The 13,159-nt window shown below is 36.4% G+C and overlaps 1 protein-coding gene across 2 annotated transcripts in view; it reads left to right on the top strand.

Annotated features, from left to right (window-relative positions):
• Cd226 (CD226 molecule) overlaps positions 1–13,159 on the top strand; it is a 75,579-nt gene that overhangs the window by 59,717 nt on the left and 2,703 nt on the right. For both annotated transcript variants that reach the window (XM_021214881.1, XM_021214880.1), the window contains 2 exons: positions 8,884–8,980; positions 12,499–12,556. In XM_021214881.1, coding sequence (XP_021070540.1) covers positions 8,884–8,980; positions 12,499–12,556 — 155 coding nt within the window. The remainder of the gene's footprint in view (positions 1–8,883; positions 8,981–12,498; positions 12,557–13,159) is intronic.

A 13,159-nucleotide genomic window follows, 5' to 3' on the forward strand; every position in this document is an offset into this window, starting at 1 on the left:
AATATCACATACAACAGAATCTGAAAAACAGGAAAAAAAAGCAATTGATCTTAGGAATTTTTATCTGGTAAGTCTTTGCTCCCAGAGTGAGTACTAATTTTTTAAAACATTTTTTAAAAAAATTTATCTATTTATTTACTCTGCCTGTACGTGTGTGTGATTGTGTAAATGTGAGAATGTGTGCATGTGACTGAGTTTGTATGTGTGTGAGAGAGAGAAAGAGAGAGAGAGAGAGAGAGTGTGTGTGTGTGTGTGTGTGTGTGTGTGTGTGTGTGTAAGTCAGAGAATGACCAGTGGAAAACAACTATGTTTTTACCATGTGTTTTTCTGGGATTGAAACTCAGGCTATCAAGGTTGGTTACAAGCACCTTTGCTCACTGAGCCATGTTATAGCCTACAATTCTTATTAAAAAAATCAAACCTTTCTTGTTCCTTGGAATTCAGATAGGTAAAATTCAAATATGAGTACTTAGCTTTGCCCCTTAAAACCCATGCATTGTCCCACTGATGGAAAAAAAAACCCTCCTTTTAACTTGACTCTAAATTAACCATTTTAACTGTTTTGTCCCTACATACAAATTCATCCTAAAAGGCCCCAGGAATTATTAATAGCACATGGTATATATTAATAGCTAAAGTTTTTCTGAAGGCAGATAACCAATTATCATTTTTTTAGAAATGAGTATAAGATTGGCAGTATTTGATTCTTAACAGAAATTCCAGTTTTGAGTATTCCAATTTAATTACTCAGATGAATATTTATGTGAAGTATTTAAAACATACTGACTTGCATTTTGACAAATATTCAAAGGCAGTATAATGGCTTTTTAGAGGGCTATTTATCTAAAAGATCAGGACGTGAGGAACAAGCATGAATCTATCACTCCCAAAGATACATCTTCAAAGCCCAATTTGAGCCTTAAAGTTATAATTTACACTGAAGCAATCCAAGAATCCTTAATAAGTATTGACCCAATAGAGATACATATTTTTCTTTTTCAACATCTGTATAGTGTAAAAATAAATATTTAGCAGGCTACTGACCTCTTTATGATTTATTTCCAGAATGCATTTAGCATACTTCATTTTGTTGGTACTCAAAAGTAGCCATGGTGCTATAATGTTTCAGAATGGCACTGGCACTTTATTTTATTAACTAATAGAAACTGATTTTCTCATGCACAAGTATAAATGTGAAATATAAATGCTTTTATTTGGGCTCACAGAGCTTAAAACGACTTTAGTCATATTGAAAGTGAGCAAAATGAAGAAAAATCTAATTATAATTCTATGCATGAATGCAAGAAAGAATATGTGCTAAGAGGAGAGGACATTAGCAAAGTTTGGGGTACTTCCTGTGGCTACACATTAAGGATGCTCAAGAGTCATGATATGCAAAAGTTCCTCAATACTGGACAGTATAAAAGACAGGTTTATAGTTATGGAAAAATACAGGTTCACAAAGTATAATTGTTTTGATATTAATGCCATCAGTTTTCATGTCTTATTTGAAAAATTACCAATAATTCTTCATTCTTATCTGTGTGAATGTTTAGGAATAAATATATGTATGAATATTTGTGAAGAAGTGCAAAACAATTTTTTTGCTATATGGAAAACAGTTAATAAATATGTCATTGTGTAGGCAGTTTTACATCTGTACTTAACACAGGCATATATGCCAAATCTCAAATAGCTTTATGAAAACAATTTACTGTGTTTTGCTGTTGATTACTGTTTTCTCTCTCTGACTTCAAAGTGAGAGGCATCATTTTTGAAATCTAATCATGCAATCAACAATCATTCGATTTTTAAAAGATGAAAAAAAAATGGGTGTGTAATCAAATTCTAGCAGGCATGTCCAACTGTTACCTCCAGCCAGGATGCCTGTGAGTGCATCCCAATAGAAAATCATAAATCACTTAAACATTATGAGGTTTGCTTGTAATTTCTTTTCTAACCCAGTTCCATAATTCTTGACTGTGAACTTTATAGATGACAAAATCATGTCACAATGCCAAAAAGCTGGACATGCCTGTGCCTAGAGTATAAATTTACAGGTTTTATACACTAACATTGCTCTTTATAATTATATTTGCTTTATACTTTAAAAGCATGAGAAGTTTTTTCAGATACTTGCTTAAAATAGAATTCATGTGTTAGATATTTAACCCAGAACTTGGGACCTATTTCATATCTTGACAAACATAACTAAACAGAACATTTTATATGTTCATCTTATTTAGTGGTATTGTTTAGTGTGGATCTTAACTGTCCCAAAGATTTGGTCCCTTGATGGTACCAATGAGAAGTGGTAGGATATTTAAGAGATGGGGCACAGTGAGAGGGGGATCTTCAGGTCACTGAGGTGTACCCTTGAATGGGTTGTTATTATTCTGGCTACCTTGTTCTATATTGAATGTGAGTGTTTTTCTTACCCCATGAGTGGTTTTCCCATAAGACTCCTCGCTACAATCTGCAAAGCAATGAGTCAACTTGATCATGGCTTGGAAACTGTAAAATAAATCCTCATTTTTCTAAGTTGATAGATCTTGGTGTTTGTTATAATAGTGCAAAGCTGGTTAACCCTCCTTATTGTTAGAATCTTTTTTTTTTTTTTTTTTTTTTAGGTTTTTCGAGACAGTGTTTCTCTGTATAGCCCTGGCTGTCCTGGTACTCACTTTGTAGACCAGGCTGGCCTCGAACTCAGAAATCCACCTGCCTCTGCCTCCCAAGTGCTGGGATTAAAGGCGTGTGCCACCACCACCCGGTTTATTGTTAGAATCTTGAATGCACGTGGCTGTGTGTTGATATGTTTTGAGACACATGGGCCATGTTTATCTATGTGCTGCTTACTGGCCTAAGGATGTATGCAGTATTGCTCATTTACCCCTCAAAGCAGTTTTATCTCATCTCTACTTTACAGATGAGAAGCACATGAAGCATGGTGGGCTTAACTGGTTTATTCAAAGCTTCCTATCTAATGCATATATGAGCTAGGCTGTAGAGGCAGGCAACCTAGCTTCAGGGTTCCTGTTCTTAGCCACAGTTCCTCATTCTGCTCAAAATAGAATAAAAAGTCTTGCTGCTTACCTCAGAAGGGGTGTCAGTGAAGTCACAGATCTCTGGTTTCCTTCTTTTAAATATTTATTCACAAGGCAGATTCCATACTGAACCTATATGTGAAGAAAGTGAAAGCTCACAAGTGGGGTCTCTGATATCTCACTGTTTTATTCAAACACTGGGTGTTACCACTTGTCTGGTTACCACCCTCAGGCTCAGGCCCTGTGTGGGTGAGTTCTTCACCTACTATTTTCCCTTTTCCAGGGGCTTTTGCATTAGTTGTTCGAGTCATTCAAGACTGGTTCCGTACACAGTTTTAGGGACTTAGCACCATCCGAGCAGGTGCAAGAATCCAGAGGTGGGATGCTGGGCGATGCTAAAATTAATTCTACACTAAAAAGAGATTAGTGGATTGTGTGATTTAATTGTATCCAGTGAAACAGTGTTAATGTGGGAGCTTTAATTGGACCACGAAGGCTGTCATCATCAACTGATAAATGCCGTTATCACAATAATGCTTTAGTGGCTATGAGGGTGGTACTCCTGATGAGTTTGGCACATTTACTTCTCTTTCACTCTCACCTTCTCTTGTCTCTCCTGTTGTCTGTTCTTGATTTGATGATGGTAGCAATGAGTAGACAGGTTCCCACTTTGTAGCCTAGGCTGGTCTAGAAATCAATGTAGTCCAAACTGGCCTGAAATGTGTGACAATATTCTTGCCTCAATGTCTTGAGTGAACCATTACAGGCATGACAAACAACACTCAAATGAATGACTGATTATTTTCACCTAACCTCTGGTATTGTGCCATAGCCACTTGAAAGAGATCCAGACACTAGAACTTTAAGAGTAGTATCTGGGTAAAGGACAATCCTAGTTTATGATATAGAGACCTGGTGATATCTTAGCCTGCACATGACTTTGGGCCATCGCAAACAAACAAACAAACAAGCAAAAACCAAAACAACAACAACAACAAAAAACAGTGCACTCATGGTCTTGATCTGATCTCCTATTAGATGCTTATTCCGTGGCTAAACCTACTTTCTTGGGCAACTATTTAGGTATCTATAGAAACTACCCAAGCAAATTTCTTTATCCTGCTTAAAACTCGTTTTTCTTCTCTTCTCATATTCTGTTCTTCTCTTTGTTTTATACACCAGATCTAAATGACTTAGGACAGTTGGATTACAGCAGTAGTTCGCAGTCAGAGATCCTCTTCCCCTCATTGTTGGCCAGTGAAGGGATAACTTTCAAAATACTCCAAAGAAGCAACAGAAGCTTATTTTTTTACACTAGCACATGTTGGCCATTTAAATAGGACCACCATGATACAAAGTCACACCTGGTCAAACAACAGTAATAGAAGCAATTTTCTGGGGAAATATAATTAAAAACAAAATGTCCCTGCCCAGAAAATTTCTCTCCAAAGTAGAAGAGAAATAGAATAATTATATTTATATTTTAATGAACATGAATTTAGAGTGTTCTGTGAATCTTAGGTGATCTACTAAAAGATTGCAAAGTAAGAAATATTATTTCTTTAATGTAGACAATTAGGATTTATTATAAACATAATTTAAAGACACATTATAACCAGTTTCCAAGTAAATGGACTTGACAGTACCATTTGTTACATATATCATATAGAATATGCCATATACATCTGACATTTGTGGATGACATCCATTTTAGCTAATTGTCTTTATCCAAAAGAATCACAAACATAATCTCTATAGCAGGAGGTAGTTTTCCCATTGGAGAGAAATGTTTGGGTAATAGAACCTGCTCCATGCTATGTTGTCCTTGGTGAGGACATATCAGAGCTATGGCTTTCTGGGTCTAGAGAAGGATATTTCTTCAACACAAAGCAGGTTAAAGAGATTTCCATAGTGTCATATTCAAAGAGACAGAACTTATTTTTCTTAACCCTCTAAGAAAGTAGGGAGTGAGGAAAATAAACAGCAGAAGGGTTGTCATTAGCCTCAAGCATTCTTCTTGGAGGAGCATTGACTCTTTTGAGGTTAACTTTATGGAACAGCATTAGATTATTTATTAAAAATAGTCCTTAAAAATGTTCTGCATTCACAATGTATTTTGACATATTCACTCCCACTTCCCACCTTCACCTGGTGTCTTCTTTCATTTTCACTCTCAACTTCAAGTCATCTATGTTTTTTTAAAAAAATATAACCCACTGAGTCCAAATAGAATATTCACTTATATTCGTGAAAAGTCACAGATTCCTGAATTTTGCACCTGGGTGCCTCATTTAGAGTAGATTTAGTTAAACCAAGCCATTATCCTAAATTATTAACATTTGCCTCTGTTTGAAGAACAAGACTAATCAACTCTAACCTCTGTTTACTTTTATTTCTAGTGTTCTGGTATTCATTTATCAAATCAACAAATTTGATAGTTTTCCCCTAGATTCTTTAAATGTGAAACCATTAGGTTTAAAGAATTAGCATGGCACAGGAGCAATAGCTGCAAGCTTATATGCTGATACAACATACAATCATGAAGTAGAAAGAGAGAGACAGAGACAGAGAGACAGAGCTAACTGGGAATGGTATGGGCTTTTGTAATTTCAAATCCCACCCCTAGGGACTTACCTCCTCCAACAAAGCCACACCATTTAGTCTTTCCCAAACAGTTCCACTGGTTGGAGAGCAAGTATTCAAACACACAAGCCTTTAGGGGCTATTCTCATTTAGACCACCAAAGATACCAATTTAAGCACCCTTGGAACACAACAGTCACTAGATTATAGGTTAGTGCCATTGCTTATTAAGTCTCAGAATGTTACTTTTTCCTCAGGATTTTTTTCACTTGAAACAGGAAATTGTTTATGAGATAAAGATTATATAAAACTATTTAGACAGGTAGCCTCTGGAAACCTGGAGTGATATTAAAATACCAGTATCCACTTGATGCAAATTTTACCAATTTTGGCTTACCATGTTCCAGTAGTCTGGAATGTTCTTATGCATAAAGATCAATACAACCTTTGCCTTTCTCTAGAAGTGTGACTCTAGTTACAGGAGCAAGCAGTACCTGTGATATGGGACTACTTCAATGTTACCATCAGCATGAATAGAAATGGCTTATTTAGTTAATCTTAATTTGGATAGGGTATATAAAATCTAAACATATGTATAATTTGTAAAGTTTAATAACATTATATAGTGTTCAAAATACTTAAAGTACCTCTATATATGATTTATTTGAATACCAAAGGTATGCTTGACATTGATTATATTATCATTTTGCTACTTACAAAAGTAAGAGATTAACTGTCCTTTATGAGGTCAAGTGAAACCAAGCAGAAGCCAGGTTTCATAACTGTCCTCAATATCTATGCTTTTAGTTTGCTGGTTTAACTTTAGATTAGATATTTTTTGTCACATGCCAATAGTTGAAAGTTGATTATCTTGATATTGCTGAATCTGTGAGCCCACCCTGCTTCATTCAAACTCACTGTATGTATATTCCATCTGTCCACACAATAAGGTCTAACATTTGTGCTTATCTTTTTAATGAGCCATGAAAAAGACACATTTACTGGACACTTACTTCCTCACATGTTCTGATCTAGCAATTTAGGTTTGTTAGTTGTTGGTTTATAAAATGGTCTCATATAGCTCAGAAGTTTGCTATGTAGCACAAGCTGTACTTAAACTATTGATAATACTGCTTTTAACTTCTGAGTTCTGGAATCAAAAGTATAACCCATTATACCTGGCTCATTATCTAGGTTCTACATTATTTGGTGCCTTCACCCTGTCTTAGGATTTTATTGCCATGAACAGACACCATGACCAAGGCAACTTTTATAAGGACAACATTTAATTGGGACTGGTTTACAGGTTCAGAGGTTCAGTCCATTATCATCAAAGGGGGAACATGGCAGCATCCAGGCAGGGATGGTACAGGAGAAGCTAAGAGTTCTACATCTTGATCTGATTGCTGGTAGCAGAATACTGGCTTCCAGGCAGTTAGGATGAGGTTCTTAAAGCCCCCACACACAGTGGTACACCTACTCCAACAGGGCCACACCTACTTCAACAGGGCCAGGCCTTTTAATAGTGCCACTCCCTGGGCTGAGCACATACAAACCCTAACAACCCCCACCCCCTGTCTCTAATGAGGATGAACAGTGGGCAGTGCTGATGGATCTACTTCTTGCTTGGCTCAGCAGGAAAGATCTAGTGGCATTTCTATCATGAGTCTTCTTCAAAAGTTTATAACTCAGTCATAAATACTTGGCATTGACAGAAACTTACCCTGGAGGATTGCAGGCCTAGAGAAAAATTATTCATTTATAAATTTCACTGACTTGATTTAAATTGTTTTAACTGCACTTATTCTTTGTGATAGGAGTAAAAAATAATGGCTTCATAGTTCAAGACAGATTTGTCCTCTTATGAATCAATACAGCATTGGGATACATGAAAAACAAAAGCCATCAGAAAAGGGACCACTGAGAACAGACAATAATTCTTTCTTTAGGAGAAGGGCTTGAGGGCTGGCATTATTCAACCACAGATCTATTAGCAGAACTTAAGGGGAAAAGTGAATGTTATGAACTATTGATTAACTCCTCAAAGCATCCTGTGTGCTTTCTGTTTTTCCATCCTCACAGGTTTCAGGGAGGTGAATGCTTGCAGTACTCTGACCATTCCCATAGCAGCTTCGTAAAGAAGTCAGGGCAGGGAGGGGGAACAGCAGAAGCTCTAGGCTGTACTGGTCCATGCATGGCAAAAGCTTCACTTATCTACACTCATTTCTGGAAGGAAAATGCTTGTTTCATGCTGACTTTAAAACACTGAGGGCTTTTCGAAGTAACGTAAGTTCCGTTAAATCAGATATAAAATATGAGTTTAATCTGTTTCCCTCTTTTTACCAATTACCCAGCACACACTGAGATTGTTGGCACTTAGACACTGAAGAGATGGACCTGACTCTAATGGTCAGATTTATTGGAAGAGGTTGATCATAGAAACATAGTTCAGACTGTAACATTTGAAACTAGGATTTATAATTCAGAGCTTTGATAAAAAGTCCAAAGTCACATATTTGAATGCAACAAAAAATGTGATCTTAACTCTAAACAGTTCTGAGTCCTGCATATTTTCTTCTTTAAATGAAACCACGAAAATTCAATAAACATTGAGAAATTCCACATGTGGAGGTACCTTAAGTGCTGTTCCTCGGGAGATGTTCATCTTGCTTTTGGATATTGGGCCTCTCCCTGGCTTGGGACTTGCCAATTCAACCCAGGGTCCTGCTTACTTCTGAAGTGGAATATAGAGTGTTACACCACAGTATACTCTTTCATGTGGATAGAAGTCAGGTCCTTATGTTGGTATGGCAGGTGCTGTTAACATTGTTTTTAAAGATTTATTTTTATTACTTTTATCTGTATTGTGCATGTGGGTGTGAGTGGAAGTGCTTTTGGAAGTCATAGGTGTCAGGTTCTCAGGAGTTGCAGTTACAGGCAATTTTGAGCCAGTGTATGGATTCTGGGGACCTGTGTAAAAAGAGTAACCACTGAACCATCTTTTCAGCCCCGTATTCTTGTTCTTGATGTTGAACCCAACTTAATCAAGGGAGCAATAAAAATATGTAGTAGTCATAAGAATTAATGAGGTTTTCAAGGAAAACTACTTTCCCCCCTTAACCCATCCAATTGTTCTTAGATTCTTTGAGTTTGATTCCTATTCTGCCATGATTAATTGATCCTTTCTTCATTTCCCCTTCTTTCTTTGGTGGGAATTTATTAAATTCATAATTCATACTATAACTTTTTTCTTCTAGGTGGAACCAATAAACATTTTATCCTTCCCATCGTTGGAGGGTTAATTTCACTGTTACTTGTCATCCTAATTATCGTCGTTTTCATTTTATATAACAGGTAAGTAAAGGAAGTTAGGCTGAGTCTTATTTATCTTGAATGATTCTGATATTTAAGATTTTCTATGAACAACCCAACAACTTATGAAGCAACTTGGGATTCCTGTATGAGTGAACAGTTATGTACATAGGTCATTGCTGCTTTTCAAAAAGGGACAAAAAAAAAAAAAAAAAAAAAGGGTAACAATGGCCGTACTATTATAGACTAAAGCTGGAGTCACTCATTTAAGAGTTGGCAGTGTGCCAATACATTCATGCGAATTTCTCTGTTCTACATCCATCTTCCCTTCTGCCTCCTCCATGGGAATAGCTGTCAGTTGAGAAGCTTTTGTGAGTGTGTGGGGTTTGGGGGAGGGGCTGGAAAGGGCAACACAGAGAGGAAAAAAGAGGGAGAAGAGATTAATGTTTTATTCAGCCATCTTCTTTTTTAAAAATATTGCAATGCAATGAACAAGAGACAAGGAATCTTACATATTACCAGAATAACAACAGTCTAAGATGGTTTGATATTTTCTGAAACAAGCCACGTATTGACATTAAATAAAGTAACTTAGATAGGACCTGAAGGGGTGGCCTGAGAGAGAGAGGTGAGACAAGGAAGGGGGAAAATATTTGAAATGTAAATAAATAAAATAACTAAGTATGAGATATACTAGACAGATCAGTAGTGCTCATGGGAGAGCTAGAAGGGAAAGAAAGGGCCTGAAACCTCTCTCTCTGCACTAATATGTCTAAACAGTGCATATTCAGTAGGTGTCTGCCCAAGTACATTGGAACACAGGGAAGTCTTACCGTTTTTCCCATCATGGTGGTCTTAAGTTTTTTTTTTTCCTGAGCAGAAAATATCAAGTTAGGAAAAGACCCCCAAGTGTTAGTATTACAGAAAATTCTTTATCACAGGAGTGATATCACAGGGACAGGCATCAGAGATGAAATAGTGAGTGTCAGAAGGGACTGTTGGAGGATCACAGATGTTTGACATAAGTTTTGCGTCATGAAAATGCATTACTTTTACCCGAACAACTAAATTGAACCAGAGGGTACATGGCAAACCTTGGTTAAATGTTATAAAAAGATTAGGGAGTTTGACTGCATAATCATAGGTGAAAAGCACAAAAGAAAGGGCACTCTCTCTTTCTCTGTCACTGGGGCTGTTTTGGTTGTTACTTCAAATGGAAAAGCTTTGAAAGATGACCCAAGGTTTATAACAGTAACCCAGAGCCCTATGTCTTACCATTTAGAATAATGCTGCAGCTTCAGATGTGCTGAGTTGGACAGAAGCCAAAGTAAATTTAGACTTTACTTTTGGCACCTAGTCACCTGTGATTCTGATGCTCTTGGAAGCAATTCCTCTGTGTTAGGTTTGTGCTGTTCCATGTAGAGATGAGAAGGATCATAATAGTAAGTTAACAGGACAGGGAAAGTACAGAGTGCTGGTCAGAATGAAAGGAGACAACATTTATTCTTGGTATAGACATCTTTTAGGTATAATTTAATATTTAGGTTGAAAAACATTGCTTATTTGAACATTTGGTACAAATGTGCATATGGTATTTTTAACAAATACATGTCTTAATATGCTGGAAACTCTTCTCTTTTCAGCACTGAAAATGTCCACTACTGAGAAATACTTTACAATTAGGCAAACCATGACAATTGTTCAACACACAACAAGCTTTGGTATATGATCTAACTGTAGTGTAAAGATAAGAGGACTAATCATGAAATACCGATCATTTGTCTAGCAAATAGCACAGTACAAGTTGCATAAAGAAAGCTTGCGATCTGAACAAAATTCTATTTTAGTCACACTACATTGTACGCTGTAGTACAATTTAAGTACACACACACACATGTATGTATATGTATATACACACACACATAGGGAGAGACACACACAGATACATACAAACATGCACATACACACTTATTTCTTAAGAATGACAATTTAACAACTGGTCAAATGCATAGATTCATACCTTTGTTTCTTCCTGTTTGAAAGAAGCAATAGTAACCTTACCACAAATTTTCTTGAAGAATAAATAAGAGTTACTTATATAAACTTAAGAAAAATCATGTATGTACTTATGTCTCATACATTTCTACATAGAATAAGTAAATAAGTGGAGTGCTAATTTATTAAATAAAAAAAATCAAATAAATGCGTATAAAGAGTAAGATTGTGCTGAGGTAGTCGGGCTACTTCCAAGCGATTGGAAATACATATTATAGTCAATAGCCATTATGGATATTCTTTTCTTTGTAGAATGAATATCTTACTTTGACAATTGCTAAAGAGGAGTTGTCATTGTAGATTTAAACAAAACAACAAGAACACGCAAGTACAACAGAACTTCTCACTTCTTGTACTTAATCTATTTCTGCTGTAATCCAGTTAGAATCTTGTTTGTAGGGAGATGACAGAGAGACAGACCTGATATCCCCATAACAGCTCTTTCAACATTCTTGGCTGTAGTTATCTTTCTACAATTCAATTATAGTATCTTTTTTGTTTCTCTTATATTTATTCTTTTGAAATTTCACCTAGAACATTGGTTTACTTAGATGAGTGTTATACAGTATGGCTCTGGATGGTCTGCTTATACAGGTTACTCAGAATGGAGAAGCCTTAGATTCAGATGGGAGGACTGTGGCTTTAATTCCCACACCATTACTAACCTATGAGATGCCTTGCAAGATGCAATTCACCTCTGAGCAATTTTCTAATCTATTAGAGCTTTGATGAACTTTAAATAAAATAATAAACCAGGTAATTTATAATAAGATCTAGAGATTTTTAAATGAAACTCAAGTCAATTATTATTGTCATTCAATATTAGAGTGCTAGCCTTTTAAGGAAGTCCAGAAGTCCAAAAGCTATAGGCTGTTTTGCCATTAGTTCACTATATAGTATCTTGTAAAACAACTGTAATTAATTGCTATTGCATTCTGCCTGGAGAGCTGTGTAGCTGTCTTTTCCGCCTATGAGCACATGAGAGTAGATAAGTATGTTATTCTTTTCATCACTGTGAAAAAAACACCTGGAAGGTAGCCTTAAGGAAGAATAGATTTATTTTGAGTCACAGATGGGAAATAAAGTCTGCCATGACAAAGAAATCATGCGAGCAAGAGTATGAGTCATCTGGTCATGTATCCAGTCAGGAAGCAGAGGGGAAAGATTCCTGGTGTATTTTCTTCTTGTTACTGAGCCTTTGACCCCAGTCCATAGGATGGTGATGCCATATATAGCACGAGTCTTCTTCCTTCAGGTAAAAATTTCTGGAAACAAAAATCATACCCAGAAATAAGTTTCCATGATGACTTTAAATCTAGTCAAGTTGGCAGTCAAACATCACTGTGGAAAATGTACACATAAAATATAAAACAACTATATCTAGCCACAACCACTTATTTACTAAATACATGAATGGTTGAGTGCACAGCAAGGAATTGAAACAGTACAGATAACCAATGCTTGAGTGCAAAGTCTTAATATTCTGTCCTAAATTTGTATTCTAGGAAGAGACGGAGACAGGTGAGAACTCCACTTAAAGAGCCCAGGGATAAACAGAGTAAAGTAAGTTGATTATCATTGCTCCTATTTGTTAAAAATAGCCTATAAGGGGGCTGGAGAGATCGCTCAGTGGTTAAGAGCACTGACTGCTCTACCAGAGGTCCTGAGTTCAATTCCCAGCAACCATATGGTGGTTCATAACCATCTGTAATGGGATCCAATGCCCTCTTCTGGTGTGTCTGAAGACAGCAAGAGTGTACGCAATATATAAAATAAATAAGTCTTAAAAAAAAAAAACCACCCCCAAACAAAAAACCTCTCCCATAAGAGCTCTTTTATATTCAGTTGTGTATGTTTTTCTTGCAATGCTATTGCTTGCGATTCAAGTACCAAGTAGCTGGTGAAATAGTTATCTTTTCATTGTTAAAAAATTTTGTCCCTGTTCCTGCTGGCACAAGCACCTGCTAGATTCTCTGGAGTTGATTGTGTTCCAGAAGATGCTCCAACTGGTAATAAGGACACATGCTCCGCTATGTTCATAGGTGCCCTATTTATAATAGCCAGAAGCTGGAAAGAACCCAGATGTCCCTCAACAGAGGAATGGATACAGAAAATGTGGTACAGCTATTAAAAACAATGAATTTATGAAATTCTTAGGCAAATGGA

The sequence above is a fragment of the Mus pahari genome, chromosome 15, assembly GCF_900095145.1.
Source record: "Mus pahari chromosome 15, PAHARI_EIJ_v1.1, whole genome shotgun sequence".
Taxonomy (NCBI): domain Eukaryota; kingdom Metazoa; phylum Chordata; class Mammalia; order Rodentia; family Muridae; genus Mus; species Mus pahari.